This window comes from Podarcis bocagei (genome assembly GCF_964188305.1).
Source record: "Podarcis bocagei genome assembly, chromosome: 2".
NCBI classification, from domain to species: domain Eukaryota; kingdom Metazoa; phylum Chordata; class Lepidosauria; order Squamata; family Lacertidae; genus Podarcis; species Podarcis bocagei.
Genome location: NC_138126.1, coordinates 229,457 through 249,993, shown reverse-complemented (window position 1 = coordinate 249,993; position 20,537 = coordinate 229,457). Strand labels below are relative to the sequence as shown.

The window sequence follows — 20,537 nt, the reverse complement described above, 5'->3', positions numbered from 1 at the left end:
CTAATTCTAGAGAAGTAGTTTCTAGTAAATAACTCAGAACACCAAATGCATAATAAAACAAAAACAAACCGATGATCTCTCCTCCCACAAACATATTTCAGAGGCATGTCAACCGGCCAAAGGCCCAGTTATAGAGAAACGTTTTTGCCTGGCACCTCAAGATGTCAGGAAGGGGCCAGGCGAGTCTCCCACAAATGGGGATCCACGGCAGAAAAGGCCCGTTTTTGTGTTGCCGCCACCCAGACCTCTGGTGGAGGAGGCATGCAAAGAAGGGCCTTAGAGCAGAGGCTGGGTGGCCCTCGGTCAGGGATGGTCTAGTTGAGATTCCTGCACTGCCCCGGGGGTTGGCTAGATGACCCTCAGGGGTCCCTTCCAACTCTGCAATTCTCTGGTGCAGGCTTGGGCAGATTTTTAGGTACAAGTTGGGTGCGTAGGATCCGGTTGCCGTGGAGCGCAACCCGAAAGCGCTCAACCTGAAGCATATTCAACCCGAGGTATGACTGTACTTGGGTGGCTTCCATGCCAGGGTGGGGGCCACATTTCGAGACCGGAGACTTGCAAAAATGGTGTATTAGCACAGGGAATATCTATGGAGGAGTGGTGTATTAGTCTCAAGATTATTCAGAAATGTGGCATCACCAGCTCCTCTGCTTCCACATACAGATTTGGTCCCCATGCAACCCCAGACAGCGGCAAATACAGTGGTACCTCAGGTTACATACGCTTCAGGTTACATACACTAAAGGCTTCAGACTCCGCTAACACAGAAATAGTACCTTGGGTTAAGAACTTTGCTTCAGAATGAGAACAGAAATTGTGCAGCGGCAGTCGGAGGCCCCATTAGCTAAAGTGGTGCTTCAGGTTAAGAACAGTTTCAGGTTAAGAACAGACCTCTGGAACGAATTAAGTATGTGACCAGAGGTAGCACTGTATGGCCACAACACCTGCCTGGCTTGTGATGAGGGAGCTCAAAGAGCGTCAGCGGGGCTCTCTATACAAAGCACCTAGCATGGGGGAACCTACAGGTAATGGCTACTCGTCTATTTCCTGCCCATGCTCTGGGGTTGCAGTTTTCAGGCTCAGGGACAGGAAGGTGACTGGGTTTGGCACCAACTTCTGTCCATAAGCCCCACTGAGTTCGAGGGGATGTACTCTCAGGTCACTACTATGCAGACCCTGCCAGCCTTACGAAGTGGGGTGAGGAGCAAACAGGTGAAATTGGAACCACTGGAGAAGTTTAGAAATGGGGCTTCTGTTAGGGGCAGGAGAATATCTAGGGCAGGAGTTTCTCTGAGGCTCCCTTTGTTTCTTCCTCTCTCCCAGGACCCTGCAGCTTCCTTTGGCTCCTTGACTCCTCAGGAAGGATGAGTGAGACAGAGCCTGTGAAGCTAGAGGAGATGGAAGACGGAAGATGGACGCATGACCTGGTCAGGTTGTCTCCTGCATCCCTCCTCTCAACCTCTGAGCGTTCCCTCCCAGGGACCTCCAAGAGATCTGGTGAGTCCCAGGGGAGGGGAGATGGGGACCTGGATGGATGGAGCCAGAGAGGAATTGGGGCTTGCTCAGCTAGGGGGTGGGGGGGAGGCAGGCAGGCAGATGGAGATGGACAAGGGGGGCACCTTTTCGGGCTCCCCTACCTGCCTGCCTGCCTGCACCTTTGTCTCCTGCAGGCAATTTGAGCAGGGAATAGATCACAGCTCCCCGCCCAACACAATGTATTGGCAGCTCAAAATGTCTAAAACCAGTTCTGTGATCTGGATGCCCTGCCAATGGCAGAAAACTCACTGATCCATCGCGCAGCACTAGAGGCCACGACTCTTTAATCTGATCCTGCTTTGTAGATTGAACGCAGATGAGGCCCCCGTTTATTGGTTTTTTCTTTTCTTTTTGGAATAACTTTTTATTTGCTTTTAAAAACAAGGATCATAGGACTAATAAATAATACAATTATGTAGGCCAGGTCTTCTCATGTCATTTCTATGTAAAATAGCAGAATAAATTTGCCAGAATATCTATAACATATGGTTCATCATTAGTGGTCAGGGTATGAGTTCTGGGTTCATTAATTGCTTTCAACTGAAGAAAGGGGGGGGGACAGGAGAGAGCAGAGAACATTCAACATCGCAGAACTGAATGCCTAGACTGGAGCTCTTGCGGCTCTTGTGCCTAGATTAATTTTGAGCAATAGTCATTATTCCTCTTCTGTCACCAATGAAACAATACAGAGTTGGTCTCCTCATGAAAATGGGAGGGGATTCAAAGGGAAGAAAGAGATTTACGTATACATTTAAATTTAGACCAACCAGATTGAGGCAACAGCTGATGGGGAGTGTTCAGATGAAGATGTCGCTGTTTCTTTCACAGACGAGACGTGGACGTTGCTGGATCCTGACCAGAGAGCTTTGCATAAGGAAGTCAAGGAGGAGAATCATCGGATCATGTACCCTCTCGGTAAAACTCCCTGTTGGATCATAAGATCAGTTTTTTTAAAAAAATTATTTAATCATTTTTTCTATACAAACAGCAACCGCAAAAGACACTGCTGTACAACAAAAGCCATAATAACAATAATAACACAATTTGACAATTCAGATTTAAATACACTGATATACCTGTGACTGCACCCTTTTAACAATATTTTCCCACCTCTCTCTCCTCCCCCCACTTCCCACCTCTATCCACCTTATTGCTTAAATATTCATTCCAGATTTCTTCCTATTTATCCATTCTTAATTTGCGTTGACATGCAATTCTCCCTGTTCCCAGTATATTTGTCTTAGGCTTAGTAGGCTGAACTCAATTTTTTAAGCTAGTATATTATTCAGTTCTAATGTTGTTGTATTCTTTCATATGTACCCTCAGATGTATTATTTTCCATATCACCCCATAGTGTTTTTAAAGAAATGTTTAGATTATTTTACTTTAATCTTTGCAGCTTGGCTTTGTTGGCAGAGAAGGATATTCTCTTCCCTCTGATGTAAGCTTTATATCCTTCCCATTCCAATTTGGAGTTATTTTTAAAATATATTTGTATTTCTTGGCTTATATATTGAATGAAGTTTTTTTTCCATTTAGTAATGATACATTAATGGGACGCGGGTGGCGCTGTGGATAAAACCTCAGTGCCTAGGGCTTGCCAATCGCATGGTCGGCGGTTCGAATCCCCGCGGCGGGGTGAGCTCCTGTCGTTCGGTCCCAGCGCCTGCCAACCTAGCCGTTCGAAAGCACCCTAAAGTGCAAGTAGATAAATAGGGACTGCTCTATAGCGGGAAGGTAAACGGTGATTCTGTGTGCTGCGCTGGTGCCTGCTCGCCACAGCAGCTTCGTCACACTGGCCACGTGACCCGGAAGTGTCTCCAGACAGCGCTGGCCCCCGGCCTCTTAAGTGAGATGGGCGCACAACCCTAGAGTCGGACACGACTGGCCCATACGGGCAGGGGTACCTTTACCTTTTTAATGATATATTAAGATATCATCTCCTCATACCTTCCTGGGTTTCAGATAAATTATATTCCAGTATTACTGCTGAGTGATTAACTATAATGGGAATATCAGTGTCACATCGGCTAGTAAAGGGATGTAATGCTGATGTTAGAAAAAAAATCAATTCTGTGCTGGGTATTATGAATTCCTGCAAAATATGTATATGATTTTTCCTTAGGGTGATGCAATCTCCATGATCCCACTAAATTCCACTTAGTTATTAATTGTCTCTCTAACCTTTGTCCTTTTTTTCCTGGCTACTGAGGTGGTATCCATCTGTGAATCTAAAATTTCATTAAAGTCTCCACCCCTTATCAAGTGCTCATAAGATAGAAAGCTTAATCTCTTAAAGCAGTTGTGAATAAACTTATGGTCATCAGTGTTTGGGGCATAGACATTTACTATTGCTATTTCTGTCCCTTCTGTTTTAATTACAATTATTAAGCACCGGCCATCTTTCTCTCTTATTATATATTGTATTTCATGAGGCCAGCCTTTCCTAAATAAAATTGTGACTCCCCTAGCATTTTCGTCTGAGTTTGTTGAAATAACGTCTTTTACCCATTGGCATTTCAAAGTTTGAGCCCCTTGTTCTGTCAAATGTGTTTCCTTTAATAGACCTATATCAGCCTTTAATGACTGTAGATATTTGAGTGTTAGGATTTGTTTTTTTCTTTTCCTTTAACCCCTTGACATTCATACTTATAATTCTCATTATGACTTTAATCTGTAAGCTTCCTTGTCCTCTATTTTATCTTTAGCAAAATTGTTTGGAAGGCCTAATATAGACCAAATATACTGAAAATTATTATCGCTCCAACCTGAGTCATATATTAACCATGCGTATATTTAACATATGGATTATGAAATATATGAGTAATTAACATTCTTGCATATCTAAATATATATAAGGCAGACTCTACCCGTTATACACACTGAAATTAACTTTAAGTATTCCCAATTAAATAATTAATATTTGAAAATATTCAAAGGAAGAGAGAAAAAGAGAAAAAGGTGTAAAGTAGTTCTATCAACAGTAAAAAGGATTCTGAAAGGGTAGGCTCAAATATATACCAATAGCCAACAATTAATAATATAATATCAGCACTAACGGTAAGAAAACAAAACATAAACTACTTAATACACTCAACAATAAAACAGAGATAAATAACAAAAAAGAACAACAGAAAGAGGGGGACCAAATTCATGACTTTCGCTCTGAAGGAGGATGCAAACATTCACCCCTTTGAGCTCCTAGGTTCACATATATATAATAGTCAGGAGTATGTTGCTGTTTGTTTTACAGACAAGGTGTGGACGTTTCTGGATCCTGACCAGAGAGTTCTACATAAGGAAGTAAAGGAGGAGAATCCTGGGATCATGGACCCTCTTGGTAAAAATCCGTTAGATCATAAGATCAGTTTTGCAATTCCATTCATACCTCTATATGATGAACCTTCACTATTTGGATGGAGACCAAGAGCAACTGGGATTCTAACATCCCCCACCGTGAACCCAGAATGGAGGGATATCAACTGTTTCCTCTGTGAATGTTCTGCGTCTAGTCATGCCTTTTAAAACAGTGACCAGGCTTCTCTGAACCACCCAGGCCTTCTTAAATGCCAGCTTCAGGGTTTTTAGAGAAGTTGATGTAAATTCTGTCAGGCTTGTTGTTTTGGCTTCTGTTTGCATTTGATTGACCAAAGAGATGACTGACCTTGGAGATGGAGTGGATTCCAGGATTGAGCCAGAACAAAATCTATCCCAGCTAAAAACCAAGCAATGTGTCAGTTAATACCAGCCAACTAAGGAAGTGAAAACTATAGAAAGGCCTCACATCTAACTCCCTTCAGTTCTTCCTCTATCACAAGCATTCATTAACTTCATTCAATAATGGATGTGAACCACGTCCCCTTCGCTCTGAGTGGGGTTAGGGTCCGGGGCAGCGATGCAGAGTTAGCATGACTTACACTGACATGGCAGTGCATTGCTGGGGGAGGGGTCAGGTGGTGGGTTTGATGATTCTGTGTCATCTGCACTCCTGTCACAGTATGCTGGCAGTGGTGCCCCACCGGTTTCAAGAGAGTCAGGCGCCCCGCAGGCGTACTCAAATGCTGGGGGGTTGAAGATGCCACACATTGACAATGACATTAAGTTAGACTTTAAGGATGTCCTCCTGAGGCCGAAACAGAGCACTCTCAAGTCTCGCAGTGAGATGGGGGGGGGGGACATTGTTCAATAATCTGGAGCTCCATTTGTTTTTCAGGCGCTAATTAACTTCTCTTCATTGCAGAAGGTGATGAATTGGAAGGGGAGAACAAGGGGGAAGTCAACAGAATCCACATATCAGAGAAGTCTTATAAATATTCAGAGTGTGGAGAGAACATCGGTCATAGCTCCCAGTCCACCTCCCATCACAGAAAGAGTTTCATTCAGAGGGACAGCCTCACTTCACACGAAAGAGAACAGAGTAGGGAGAAATTGTATCAGTGCAGAGAATGTGGAAAGAGCTTCAGTCGGAAGGATCATCTCACTTCCCATCAAAGAATTCATACTGGGGAGAAACCTTATCAGTGCTTCGAATGTGGAAAGAGTTTCAGAAAGAGCTCCCATCTCACTTCCCATCAAAGAATTCATACAGGGGAGAAACCCTATCAGTGCTTTGAATGTGGAAAGAGCTTCAGCCAGGGGATCTATCTCACTTTCCATCAAAGAATTCATACAGGGGAGAAACCATATCAATGCCTCGAATGTGGAAAGAGCTTCATTTACAAGCTGAGTCTCGTTTCCCATCACAGATTTCATACAGGGGAGAAACCTTTTCAATGCCTTGAGTGTGGAAAGAGCTTCAGTCACAGGCAGAGTCTCACTTCCCATCTGCGAATTCATACAGGGGAGAAACCCTATCAGTGCTTAGAATGTGGAAAGAGCTTCCGGGAGGGGACTAAGCTTTCTTCCCATCAACGAATTCATACAGGGGAGAAACCCTATCAATGCCTGGAATGTGGAAAGAGCTTTAGTCAAAGCGCGCATCTCACTTCCCATCAAAAAATTCATTCAGGGGAGAAACCATATCAGTGCTTCGAATGTGGAAAGAGATTCATTCTCAGGCCAAGTCTCACTGCCCATCAAAAAATTCATTCAGGTGAGAAACCCTATCAGTGCTTAGAATGTGGAAAGAGCTTCTTGGAGGGGACTACGCTCTCTTCCCATCAAAGAATTCATACAGGGGAGAAACCCTATCAATGCCTGGAATGTGGAAAGAGCTTTCGTCACAATTCCAGTCTCACTTGCCATCAAAGAATTCATACCGGGACGAAACCCTATCCGTGCTTGGAATGTGGGATGAGGTTCAATCGAAAGGATAGTCTCACTTCCCATCAAAGAACACATACAGGTCAAAAACCCTATCAGTGCTTCCAATGTGGAAAGAGCTTCAGTCAAAGCTCGAATCTCAAGACCCATCAAAGAATTCATACAGGGGAGAAACCATTATGGAGGCCTCCCTCTCTGGTTACAGGACACCCATGAAGTGTTTGGCAGCAGTCCTGTTTCTCAGTGACTCCTATCTGCTCATATGAGCATGCAAACAGCAGAGAAAATGAAAGCTGAGCTGTGGGAAGTATGTAGTATCACTATTTATTGCTGTGTATCAAATCAAAACAACACAAATCATAATGTAGAATATAGCAACAGTGTGAGGAGCAGCTCACACCGACATCCTGTCTGTCTGGGAGACAGAACAAAGAGATGAAAAACAAAAGCACAAAGAACGGAAGTTCTGTGTCTGAGTTTCCGTTCTTACACTTCCAGAAGTGTGGAATGTAAATAAGGATCACATGATCCAGAAATGGGAGAGTGAAAATACTAGCATCCTATCCCTTTTCATGACAACCATTGCCGCATATTTAGCTCATGTGCACTTTATTTATAAATAGTCAGTTGCTCTTTGTTAACAACATTTGACAACAAATCAGCAGCAATTTCTTTTCCTGGCATATAGGAAGACACGAGTCCTGTTTGGATACAATCTCTTGCATGAGATAATTTGATCTGCAAGTATTTGGTTCTTTGCTTATGTTAACGGAGAAATTCGAGGGCTCCTTTGGACAAAAAGCAAGGACACCAACCAGGAAAATTGGAGCAAAACAGCAGCCAGTAGGCTTGGTCTTTATTGAGACTGTCGCGATAGGACTCCAACTCACTGCAAGACGAAGCAAGATGGAAGCCCCAAACAAAAGAAGACCCCACCTTTTATTAGCTACTAATCCCCCACGCTACACCCCTAAGACTATATCAGAGCTACATCATTGATACATCACAAAAAGGAGGGGCTGAGGGAGGAGTTGTGGTGGTAACCTGAGTGTCTTGTTCCACCTGGCCAGCTCCTTCTTTCCCCCTCCCCATGAGTACATCCCAGAGGACAAAGAGGAGTTCATGGTTTCCCGCTTCCAGAGGGAAGGGTTGGTCACTGGTTGTTAAGGCACGGGTTCCTTCTCCTAGGATGTGACCAAGGTATTTTACTTCCCTTTGGCAATACTGTATTTTCTTTGGGGATACCTTGTGTCCTTTATGTGCTAATGCCGTGAGAAGAGCTATGGCATCCAGCTTACAATATTCTAAGTCCCACCCACATCGTAAGATGTCATCAACGTGTAGAAGGAGGGTGGACCCCTTTGGAAGGGTAACGTCTAGCAGATCCTGATTTAGTATAGCGGAAAATATTGCTGGAGATTGCACATAGTCCATGTTAATTGTCTGGTTTGCCAGGTGAAGGCATCCACTGGGATGCTGAAGAATGCGGAACATAAGCCAATGACAGAGTAAACTACGTTCCCTCCGGAATTGAGCTCAGATGGTGATGAGGATTAGCCACCACGGCATGGCAGGGAATGACAAAGGAGTTCACAAGTCTCAAGTCCTGAACCAAGCACCCTTTTGCAGGGTTCGTGTGGGGCTTGCGGACAGGGAGAAAGGGGGTGTTACAAGGAGAAGCTCAGGGAACTACGACTCCCATTTTTAAGAATTCCTCAATCGCAGTACTTCTATTGCTTCCTTTGGTAATGGGTATTGTTTGGTACAGGGAAAAGGCAGGTATTTCCTGTAGTTCACCTCTACTGGGGTGGCGGACTTCAGAAGTCCAACCGATGTAGATTCAGTTCTCCACAGCCGGGGGGGACCCCATTTAGGAGCTCAGGGGGAAGATCCAGATCTTTATTATCCATCTCTTGTAAGATTCCTTGGAAGTTGAAGATAGATTCATTGGGCATATGCAGGTAAATCCCCTCCTGTCCACACTGGATGGTGGCATTTAGTTTACAAAGCAGATCCCTCCCCAAAAGGTTGACGGGGCTAGAAGTTAATAAAAAAGTGTGCCTAACGGACAAAGGTCCGACTGACACTTTGGCAGCCTTGGAAAAGGGACAAACTCTAAGAATCCCATCCAGTCCCATTACAGTCCTGGTTTCTTCTCCTGGGGTCAAGTGTCTATTTGTGAGAGTAGAATAGGTGGCCCCCGTGTCTAGCAGACAGTCGTAAGAGTGTCCGTCTATCTGCATGGTGCAGATAGGATCCGAGGATGATGGTTGTAGGATAGGGCAAAGGAAAGGAAAAGAGGCGGGATCTGTTTCTGATTGTCAATAGTCATCTTATTCCTGCACTACCATTTCGTGGGAAGGGTTGCAGGGCGGTTTGGATGGTTGAAAGGATTGGTGTTCTTGGGGAGAGTCCTAGGTCGTGGTAAAGGAGGAGGAAACGCCCTTGGGGTCTGCATTTGGGAGGACCCATAATCAGGGGGAGTTCCCTGAGCCTGGGGTTAGCCGGTTCCCTGTATTCCGGCCTCAGTGTCCTTGCCTCTCTTATAGTCTGATCTCCCGGGCCTGGATTCTTGGTGTCCGGTTAATAATGGGCAGTTCCTTCTGATGTGTCCTTCCTCATTGCAATGGAAACAGACACATCTGTCTGGCTGTTCATGTTTCCTTCCCTTCTGCCTTTCGCTAGAAGGGGGAACCCCGGTTGCGTAAACTAGCACTTGTGGGGATTCTCCCCTCTGGTCCTTCCTTTGTCGTTCATCTCTTGAATTAGAAACTGACTTGGCAATAGAGAGGAACTCATTTATCATTTTCCTGTCATAGCCGAGGTGTGCGTTTAACGCCTTCTGTATGTTGGCAGTTGCTTGGTCTTTAAAGAATCCCTTAATAACTTCATGTTCTGGACTTTCAGGGTCGATCCCACCCCAGGTTCTGATTGCGGACACCAACTGGGTATAATAATTGGAAGGGTGTTCATCGGGTCCTTGTAGGATGGCTTGGACTTTAGTCCAGTCCTGCAGCTTGCAAGCCATCCAAGATAGCTTTCTTAAATATCTTCAAACCCCATATACCCCCAGTTATGTTATAATCCCAGGCAGGGTCATTCAGGAGGTTTCGGGCTGTCAAAGGGGGCATATCAGTGGGTCTGTCTGCTTGATAGGCAGGTCTGCTCAAAGCTTCCTCTGCCTTCACCAGTATTTCCCTCTTCTCAGCTTCATTAAAAAGGGCTCATAACAACATGTGCACCTCAGTCCACGTTGGATTATGAGTGGAAAAGATAGTGGCATTTATCGGGGTCATCTCGGAGGGAAGGCATTTTATCTGACCAGTTCATTAAATTGGAGGTGAGGAAAGACTGGTGGGTGAAAACCATGCGAGGCGGGTCTCCTGCTCTTGCCGGGGGTATGGGTAGTGCTCTGAGGGGGAGCACAGCCTCTACTTCTCCATTGACTTAAGTTATTTCTGTGGTGAGCTTGCCTAGAGATCGGTTCTTCAACTTCCTCCTCTGAAGGAGCCCCCACAGGCAGAGCATTGGGGTCGGGATTAGCTTGTTCCCCCCTCCCTCCTGGCGCATTCTGGAGAAGGTTTTTCTGAGCTCGGGTTTGTAGGTTTGGGGAGAGATCGGGGGCAGGATTCCCCGGGCTACAGCCCGGCTCCTGGTCCGGCTGGCAGGGGTCCCATTGGTTCAGGGCAGTAAAAGCAAACCTAGACAGCATCTTAAAAAGCAGAGACATCACCTTGCCAACAAAGGTCCGTATAGTAAAAGCCATGGTTTTCCCAGTAGTGATGTATGGAAGTGAGAGCTGGACCATCAAGAAGGCTGATCGCCAAAGAATTGATGCTTTTGAATTCTGGTGCTGGAGGAGACTCTTGAGAGTCCCATGGACTGCAAGAAGATCAAACCTCTCCATTCTTAAGGAAATCAGCCCTCGGTGCTCACTGGAAGGACAGATCGTGAAGCTGAGGCTCCAAGACTTTGGCCACCTCATGAGAAGAGAAAACTCCCTGGAAAAGACCCTGATGTTGGGAAAGATGGAGGGCACAAGGAGAAGGGGACAACAGAGGACGAGATGGTTGGACAGTGTTCTCGAAGCTACCATCATGGATTTGGCCAAAATGCGGGAGGCAGTGGAAGACAGAAGTGCCTGGTGTGCTCTGGTCCAGGGGGTCACGAAGAGTAGGACACGACTAAATGACTAAACAAAGTAAAAGGAAATGAGTGACCTATCTAACTGTTACTCTTGCATCCTGATTTCATTATAAGGAGGGGGTCTGGCGGTTCCCAGTACAGCCATCTGCCGAGCGATCTGTGCTTGCTTACATTTAAAGAGTTTGTGGGCCTCCACAAAGGCATTTAGCTAGTAAAGCTGTTGGGGTTTTTCATCAGCTGAGTAGGATCTAAGTGCTTGCATCTTCGTAACGTTAAAAGAGCCTTGAAGGGCCATTGAGACCCTGCCTCTAGGTGATGGGTAAAAGCCACCCATGAAAAGTTACAAAGTTCTCTCAATTTGGACTTGGAAAGACCCTTTCGCCCCTTTAAACTTTTCCAGTTGGAGATGACAAACTGGAGAGGCGTATCAGAATCCTCTCTAGGGCAAAGAGGCTTGATGGAAGCCTTGTTGCCAGGAGGAGTCCAGCTATGGTGCTTGGAGGGTTGAGCTCCCATTTCCCTTTTATACCGGGGGGGGGGGGTTGCTCAATAACAAGCTATACAAGGAGATTGACAAACAGATACAAGAGAGGGACAAAGGGGGGGGGGAGAGAAAAAGAATATCTTAACAGTATTCAGTCTAACACTCAGGTGCCCCTCGCAGTCCTTTCTGGGCAAACTCTGACGGATCGGACCGGAGGAATCTAAAGGCAATCCCTGCCTACAACTAAAACGACAGGCAACTGGCCTGCAAACCACGGGTCTCCTGACCCAGAAACCATGGATCCGGAATTCACTCAGTGCTGCTCACAAAACTATTCCCTGGGGCTCTTTCTCTCTCCTCCTGCTCTTCCCTCGCCTGCTCAACACAACCTTATGCCTCTCCCAGCGACTCCTTTCCAACGACTCCCACCTTGTGACCCACACATTCCCCTCCGTCTCTTTTTCTGGGTCTTCAATGCCAAGGCGCTGCAGAAGCTTCTTTGGAGCCGATGCATCTGGTTCCCAATAAATCACGTAGAGGCAAAGTTCACTGGCCAAAGAAGAACTTTTGACTAAGGGTTTCTCAGCTGTCTTACTGAAAAAAAACTTCAGGACACTTTGCAGACATAGTATTTTCCAGTATTTTCCAGTTTCTGCCCTCAAGACTTTAGCCATGACATTTTGTCTCACTGCCAGGAAAGCATCTCCATGTCCCTAGTTTCTGTGGCAACACATTTTGGGATGCGATTCTTTGCAGACACATTTGTATTTCTTTCCACTTCGAGACTTCATCCTTTTCTTGTGGGTTTCTGTGGGTAACCTCCAGTCTAGGAACCTATATATACATGACTGGATTTAGAAATAAATCTGAAAGTGATCTATAATGAGACTGGAACATTATAATTATTGGTAGAAACAACTCTTTAAAACTTTCAAAAAATGAATCGGCAACAAATTTTAAAACAAATTTTCTTGCCGTGAAGTTGAGTGTGCAGATGTGGGGGGAGGGGGATATTCCGAACCAGAGCCCATCTTTTTCAAGGGATCCTTCTTAAACTTGGTACTGTCTGCATGTGACCCATCTCTACAGCTCCCATAAACACCACAGAGAAAGTGGCCAGAGCCTGAAAGGCGAAAGCCTAGGCCTCGAACGCAGGTCTCAGGGATGCTTCCCCCGTGGAGACCTGGGACCCCTTCTCCTTCGGAAGGGACCTCCGAGGAGGAAGCCAGGGCGGATCAGTCCCTGGAACTGGGGGGCGATTCCAAGACTCACCTGGAAAGCGCCATTTCATGGTCCTTTCCCCACTTGCCAGGAGTCTGAGCTCCATATGGGGTCCCTCCTTCCGCACCCCAAGGTTCCCCCAAGGCCTTGGGGAAGGAAACTGAGGCAGGCTCTGCTTGCTCCCCAGGGCCCTTTGGGGGGGGCTGTGTCTTCCTCTGGCCATGGCACCCCCAGGAAGCCTTGGAAGAAAGGCAGGAGACCCTCAGCAGAGAACAGCCAAGTCCCGTTCTTCTCCGCAATGGCTTCCACTGGAGAGCCAGTGTGGTGTAGTGGTTAAGAGCGGTAGTCTCATAATCTGGTGAACCAGGTTCGCGTCTCCGCTCCTCCACCTGCAGCTGCTGGGTGACCTTGGGCCAGTCACACTTCTCTGAAGTCTCTCAGCCCCACTCACCTCCCAGAGGGTTTGTTGCGGGGAGGAAGGGAAAGGAGATTGTGAGCCGCTTTGAGACTCCTTCGGGTAGTGAGGCAGCCCTGCTTAGGGAAGCTTTTAATGTTTAATAGGTTATTGTATTTTCGTGTTCTGTTGGAAGCTGCCCAGAGTGGCTGGGGAAACCCAGCCAGATGGGTGGGCTATAAATAAATTGTTGTTGTTGTTGTTGTAAAGCGGGAGGACTCCCCTGCTCAGCGCCTGAAGGCCCCAGTCCTGCCACTCACCCCCTGGCCTAGAACGGGGCCTGATGGCCAGGTGCTGCCGCTGCTGCCGCTGGTCAGAGGGCTCCGTTTTGTTTTGTTTTTTGTTTAAGTTGCTGTTATTTTTTACCTATGTCATTTTAAACTGTGATATTAATGCTGTATTCTTCGTTTTAGATTTTGATTTATGTGGAAATTGTTTCCCATTTGGTTGTGTATGTTTTTATGTGGTTTCTTTATTGTTTATAACTTGTGTAATTACAGTGGTACCTCAGGTTAAGTACTTAATTCGTTCCGGAGGTCTGTACTTAACCTGAAACTGTTCTTAACCTGAAGCACTACTTTAGCTAATGGGGCCTACTGTTGTCGCGCTGCCGGAGCATGATTTCTGTTCTCATCCTGAAGCAAAGTTCTTAACCTGAAGCACTATTTCTGGGTTCACGGAGTCTGTAACCTGAAGCGTCTGTAACCCGAGGTACCACTGTATGTAAACCTTGTTATGCTGTGAGCCACCCGGAGCATTGTTTTTTTAACTGTGGAAAGGTAGCATACAAATAAAAAAGGATGATGATATCAAATCCAAAGTCTTCTTCCTCTTCTGAGGGATTCCTCTCTTTCTTGTCTGCGCTGGACTGGGAGGACCCCAGTTCAGCCAGTTCCCCAGAGGCCCACAGGGATCCGGAGTGAGAGTAGTTCTCCTGTTGAACTACTGCCTGAAGCGGAGGAACAGACGTCTTAGCCCGTTTGGGGGGCAAGTGAGGGCCGCCCAGAAAGGGCTCCTGGGACCCCGAGGGGCCAGCAGGGGACTCTCCAGCCTGGCCTTTCCCCTATTCCTGCAGGTGGAGCCCTTCTCCTAGCGCTGACTCTTGGGGTGACCAAGGATGCTGCTCCGGGGTCAAACTCCCCTGAGGGAACCCTCCACCTTTGAGGGGATAAAGCCCTTATTATTATTATTACTACTACTACTGTTATTCTTCTCCTCCTCCTTGGGCCTTTTGTCTCCTGGCCCCCTTCGCAGACCCCGGCGGATCCCCCAAGGCCGCTTGCCTGGCCTCCTCCGTGGGGCCCACATGGCGGGGAGAGAGGCTGCCCTGCGGAGGCCAAGCCATCATGGCAGGGAGGCGGCTGAGGACCCAAGGTGCCGCCCTCCTTCCTCCTCCGGGAGGAGGAGAGACCCCGAGAGCGTGGGACCCCCGAGGCCCACAGGGGAGCCATGGCGTCTCCTCAGGGAAAAACAAAATGGCGTTCCCGCCTATTTCAGAAAAGGGCGGGAAACCCCTTCTTCTCCTGGCCCTGCCGCCTCCCTGGGCTCCTCCTGGGCCGGCCTGGCCACGGGGGGGGGGGGGAATCCAGCTGCCCCAAATAATGGGGGGGGGAGAGGAAGAAGAAGGATGAAGGAGAAGCTGGGAGGGGGAGCAGCCATGAGGGAAACTCAGGGGGGGGAAAACTCCCTCAGGAAACCGGGCGAAGGAGAGGAGGAGGAGGCCCCGGGGAACCTGAAAGGGGATTGGCCAGCTGCCCAATGGAGAGGCCTCTGATTGGTCCAGCCCTGCTCTGGGGCGGGAAATGGGTCTCCTGCCTCCATGTGGTTCTGGGAGCCCCGGAGAAACTGGGTTTCTGGCAGGAAACTCGGGGAAAGGGTGGCCGGGGTCCCTCTTGCATTGAGGCAGCTGCGTCTGTAACAGGGACAAGCCAAGCTCAGCGCCACCTCCAACCCCCTCCCCACTTTAAAAGCACCATTTTGAAAAGAAATGCCTATCAAATACGAAGAAATCAGCCCTTCCACCTGCTCAGCACCTGCTTTCCCCCTTGGTTTTCAGGGAGGCCTTTTCTTAGCCCCTCACCCCCCAATTCAAAATAAGGGGCAGGCCGGCTGGAGACCCTTCCCCCCCAACCCTCTTATTGTTATTTAACGGCATCCCGGTTATATGTATTCCCCTTTCCCCAAAAGTTGCTCCAGGAAGTTCTCCTCGGCCTTTGAGCTACGTTGAGTGTCCTGGGGAACCTTCTGCCACTGGAGAATCAGACTCAGGCGCCTTCTCCTGGCAGCCCATTCAGAAGACACCCCCAAAAGGGATGTCTTCTCCCCTTGAGATAGTTTTCAACTTTTTGTGGTGTTACTATGTTGGTTTTTCTTTTGCTGTAAACCACTGCGGTATATTTTTCAGATGTCACTTCTATCAGTGTTAACAATCCATCTTTTGAGGCATTTTAGGCTGAGAGACAGGGACTGACTGGCCCCACGTCCCCCCTGAGCTTCTCTCTCTCGCTTCTCAGGTCCCGCTCTGCAGAATAGAACCCATCATCCCAGGACCTCCGAAATGAATTGATAAATGCACAGGACAGTCCACTCTGCAGATTGAACTGTTCCAAGGATATGCAGGTGAAACTCGAAAAATTAGAATATCGTGGAAAAGTTCATTTATTTCAGTAATTCAACTTTAAAGGTGAAACTAGTATATGAGATCGACTCATGACATGCAAAGCGAGATCTGCTTCTCAGAGATCCAATCTTGCTTGATTTGCAATACTTGTTTTGCTGATTTCCTTGAATAGAATATCTCAGAAAATTAGAATATTCTGAGATTGTTAATTGGGGCTTTTCATCAGCTGTACGCCATGGTCATCGCAATGATAACAAACCAAGGCTTGACATATCTCCCTCTGCATGTCACGAGTCAATCTCATATGTTAGTTTCACCTTTCAAGTTGGATTATGGAAATCAAGGAACTTTTCCACGATATTCTAATTTTTCGAATTTCACCTGTATGTTTCCAACATCCAAAATGGAAAGCAAGAGCAGAGCAGGGCGGTGTTGGGATCAGGACAGAGCTGACCTGCGAGATCCCGGCTCAGGGCAACGTTGGCAAGAGGGGCGCTTCCTGCCCTGCCGCAGGGGGTCAGACTTGGGGGTCCCGCCCCACTCTACAAAGGGATCTTTCCAAGGGGAAACCGTCTTTCGGCTCATCCTCACTGGCTCGCATGAACAAAAACCTCTGCCAAGTTTCCTTTGCTAATGCAATTTATTTCCTTCATGGGTGATTCCTGCGTGATATGTCTTATTTTTGCAGAGAGGTGCAAAAGGACCCCCCCTCTCAGCCTCGGGGGGGGGGAGTGAACGTCTCCTCAACGGTCGGGACGGGGGTGGGGGTGGCAGCCAGTTCACGTGGAGCATGAAGAGATACCTCGGGCTCTGCTGGCAAGGAGAGGGTGGACTACATGGCCTCTTGGTGGCCCCTTCCAGCGCCCCCATTCTTTGGGGAGCAGGAAGAAGACGAGGTTGAGCGGGCGTCCTCGATGGGGGTCGCAAATAATTATTCCTGGAGCGTGGGGCTGCAGCTGAGCTCTCCCTCCGCCACTCGCCAGACTTCGTTGCGCCTGTTGAAAATCTCCATGGGGCTGTGGGGGAGGGAGGCAGAAAGAGGGGTAGGTGAGCTCCAGGAAGACGGGGGTCCGGACCCCTCCCTCATGCAACGAGGAGACCCAGCCCCCCCTCAACCCAGTAGGAAGTCAGGGGGTCCTCCTCACCGGGACCCTGCCAGGGAGGCAGTACCACCCACCGAGCCCCATGGCCCCCGCAGGGTTTGAACCCTGGTCTCCTGGGAGACCGCTCTAACCAGTAGGTCATCCTAGCCCTTCGGTCCTGTTTGCTCTCCCCTACCCGCAGCCAGCGGCTATTCAGAGGCAGCCCCCCTGTGGTGAAGGTCCTGTGTGAGTGCCTGGAGGCGGTTGGAGGATGGATGGCGGCTAACAGATTGAGGTTGAATCCTGACAAGACAGAAGTACTGTTTTGGGGGGACAGGGGGCGGGCGGGTGTGGGGGACTCCCTGGTCCTGAATGGGGTAACTGTGCCCCTGAAGGACCAGGTGCGTAGCCTGGGAGTCATTTTGGACTCACAGCTGTCCATGGAGGTGCAGGTCAATTCTGTGTCCAGGGCAGCTGTTTACCAGCTCCACCTGGTACGCTGGCTGAGACCCTCCCTGCCTGCAGACTGTCTCGCCAGAGTGGTGCATGCTCTGGTTATCTCCCACTTGGACTACTGCAATGCGCTCTACGTGGGGCTGCCTTTGAAGGTGACCCGGAAACTGCAATTAATCCAGAATGCAGCAGCTAGATTGATGACTGGGAGCGGCCACTGAGACCACATAACACCGGTTCTGAGAGATCTGCATTAGCTCCCAGTACGTTTTGGAGCACAATTCAAAGTGTTGCTGCTGACCTTGAAAGCCCTAAACAGCCTTGGCCCAGTAGACACTACTTCAGGAGTGTCTCCACCCCTGTCATTCAGCCCGGACACTGAGGTCCAGCTCCGAGGGCCTTCTGGCGGTTCCCTCCCTGCGAGAAGTGAGGTTAGAGGCAGTGGGCCTTCTCGGTAGTGGCGCCTGCCCTGTGGAACGCCCTCCCAGCAGATGTGAAGCAAATAGGCAAGTATCTTATCTTTAAAAGACATCTGAAGGCAGCCCTGTTTAGGGAAGTTTTTAATATTTAATTCTGTATTGTGTTTAACACTAGGTTGGGAGCCGCCCAGAGTGGCTGGGGAAGCTCAGCCAGATGGGCGGGGCATAAATAATAACTTATTATTATTGTTGTTGTTGTTGTTGTTGTTGTTGTTATTGGACCTGATGCTGGACTGAGACCCCTCTCTCCTCCCGGCAGGCGCCCGCTATCTTGAGGCTGCGAGTTCCGCAGGTCAGCCCCCGCAGGCCCTGCCCTCTCACCTGTTGTAGCCAGCGGTGTAGTGCCGGCCGGCCTGCAGGAGGCGCCCGTGGGCGCTCAGTTGCCCGTCCAGGTAGCGCAGCTGTGCCAAGCGGTTGGTGTCCGTAATCCAGCCGCCGAAGACGCGCGCAAAGACGCGCAGCTCCGGGAAGCGCTCAATGAAGACCTGGCGCCGAGGAGGGAGGAGGAAAAGCGCAGCTCAGTCTGGAGAGCAGCCGCCACGGCGGGGGGGGGGGAGCGGGGCGACCCCTGGGCCCCCCTCTTACCGTCTCCTCGGTGGGGGCGGGCGGGTCCCCCCGAAAGGCCTCCGGCAGCATGAAGTAGATCTCAAACTCGCGGCTCTCCGGGTCGTCCCGGACTCGGGTCAGCACCGGGCCGGTCATGGGGATGTGGGCCCCTTTGGGGAGGGGGGAAGGGGGGAGAGTCACAGGGGGAGGGTTGCCCTGAAGAAGCACGCACCCCCTCCCTCCACCACAATCCCGGGTCCCCCACCAGGGCGGGAGGCGGCGTCCCCTTTCCTGCCTGGGCTGCTTTGGGGGGGGGCGCTTCCACACCTGCCCCCTTGAAACCCCCACCCCCCAATTGCGCAGGCGTTTCATTCATTACATGGGACACTCCCTCATCTGTCATCGGGGAAAAGAGGCTGCAAAAGCAGGAAAGTCTATTTGGGGGGGGGCAAGCAGCCCGGGGGGGCTCTCCTGGCTCGGAAGCCCCCCCCCCATCCCCCCCACTCCAGCTGGGTGGATTTGGGGGGGGGTGTCTTGAAGGAGCCATTTCTTCACCTCTTGTCCATCCCAGCCTCTCCTGGGGATCCAGGAGCCTGGATGGATGGAGGCACTATATTGGGGGAGGGGGGAGCCAAGGTATCCCCCCCCCGCGGCCATCCCTTTGGCTCTTCCGAGACCCCCAAGCCCCATGGACAGAGCTCAGCCTCCGGCGCAGGGAAGAGGTTTAACTTCCAGGCGCCCCAAGAGTCTTCCCCAGTTTTGGCCCCATGGAGCCTCCCGTCCCAGAGGCAGTCTATCTGGGAGCCCAGCCTTCTGCACACGCCCCGAGGCCCCCTTACCCGCCGCGTTCTTCCCTTGGATGTAGCGGAAGAGCCGCCAGAAGCCGTGGATCAGGGCCGGGAGGTAAGCCGAGCCGTCGCTGACGCGGGTGCCCACCCAGACGGAGGGCGGGTAGCGCCGAGCCTGGCAAGGGGGCAGGGGGAGATGGGGGTCAAGATGCGGCCGGGGGTCCGTCCCCCCGACTGAGCAAGGGGGTGGGGGCGGTGGGGGTCGCTCACCTCGTAGCCGGAGCCGTTGCAGACGAGCGTGTAGGAGAAGCACTCGCGGCCCTTCTTGCAGGGAGACACTTCCCTGGAAAAGGGGGGGGGGTGTTGAATGGGGGGTGGCAGCACATCCAGCCGATGGCCATCTGCCAGGGATGCTGGAGCTGAGATCCCTGCCCTGAACGGGGTGGGCTAGATGACCCCTGGGACCCCTCCCAGCTCTGCCCTTCTCTGACCCGAGGAGCGGGACTGGAATCCAGGTCCTCGGCACAGTTTCTCCAGGGAGACGACCTGGCCAGAGGGGGGCAAACGACTCTCTAGAACAGGGGCCAGCACACCTTTCCAGCCGGGGGCCGGTCCACTGTCCCTCACACCTTGTGGGGGGCCGGACTATATTTTGAAGGGGGAAAATGAACGAATTCCTGTGCCCCACAAACAACCCAGAGATGCATTTTAAATAAAAGGACGTTCTACTCATGTCAAAACAAGCCGATTCCTGGACCATCTGCGGCTTGGATTGAGAAGGCGATTGGGCCGGATCCGGCCCCTGGGCCTTAGGTTGCCTACCCATGCTTAAGAAAGCTGGTCTCGCGAAGTGGGGAGGGGGGCTATGATTAGCTGCGCTTCCTGCCTTGCAGGGGGCTGGACTAGATGACCCAGGGGAGTCCCTTTCAAGGATTCGGGGGGGCAATACGCCAATCCCCCCCCCATCTCGCTTACCTCTCTTCACAGGCGCCAAACCCCACCAGGAGGAGGAGCAGCGGCAGAGGGGCAGCTTTGGTGTGCAGCATTGCTGGGATGGGGGCTAGAGAGGGAGAGACCCCCCAATGGGTTAGGAGACCCAGCGACGGAGGCACAGACCCAGAACCCCACCCTCCCTGAGCAGAGCACCCCCCCGGCCTTCTCTGCCCCACTGAACCCCGACCTACCTTCCCTCAATCTGTGGGTTTTCCAGGCTTTCTCTCCTGTCGAAGATGCTCCCATCACATCCACCCCGAATTTAAGGCATTTCGTGGTCCCGCCCCAGGGAGGGGGTCGGTTATGAAACTCCCCTCCTCCTTCCCCAGGATCCCCTGGCGCAATCCCAAGAATGCAGCCTTGTGTAACGGGAGAGTTTTGTAAGCTGGAAAAACAGCCACATGCTGGGGCCTGGCCTGCGCTGGTTGGCACAGGTTGGCATGCTTTGGCCCAGCCGAGCCCCTATCCAGGAT

At 50.1% G+C, this 20,537-nt stretch overlaps 2 protein-coding genes across 2 annotated transcripts; one reads left to right on the top strand and one right to left on the bottom strand.

The window, feature by feature from the left end:
* The first annotated feature begins 916 nt into the window (after positions 1 to 916).
* On the top strand, positions 917 to 8,077 carry LOC308580690 (uncharacterized protein). The gene is made up of 5 exons (XM_081182711.1): positions 917 to 1,025; positions 1,324 to 1,497; positions 2,365 to 2,451; positions 4,790 to 4,876; positions 5,777 to 8,077. Exons 1-5 carry the CDS (start codon positions 932 to 934, stop codon positions 7,012 to 7,014), a joined length of 1,680 nt encoding a protein of 559 aa, XP_081038837.1. The 5' UTR covers positions 917 to 931; the 3' UTR covers positions 7,015 to 8,077.
* An 8,267-nt stretch (positions 8,078 to 16,344) lies between these two features.
* On the bottom strand, positions 16,345 to 20,278 carry LOC308581140 (heme-binding protein 2-like). The gene is made up of 7 exons (XM_081183641.1): positions 20,256 to 20,278; positions 20,047 to 20,131; positions 19,342 to 19,414; positions 19,123 to 19,246; positions 18,323 to 18,453; positions 18,059 to 18,222; positions 16,345 to 16,739 (listed from the first exon to the last, which is right to left on the bottom strand). Exons 2-7 carry the CDS (start codon positions 20,115 to 20,117, stop codon positions 16,655 to 16,657), a joined length of 648 nt encoding a protein of 215 aa, XP_081039767.1. The 5' UTR covers positions 20,118 to 20,131; positions 20,256 to 20,278; the 3' UTR covers positions 16,345 to 16,654.
* Positions 20,279 to 20,537: the final 259 nt, after the last annotated feature.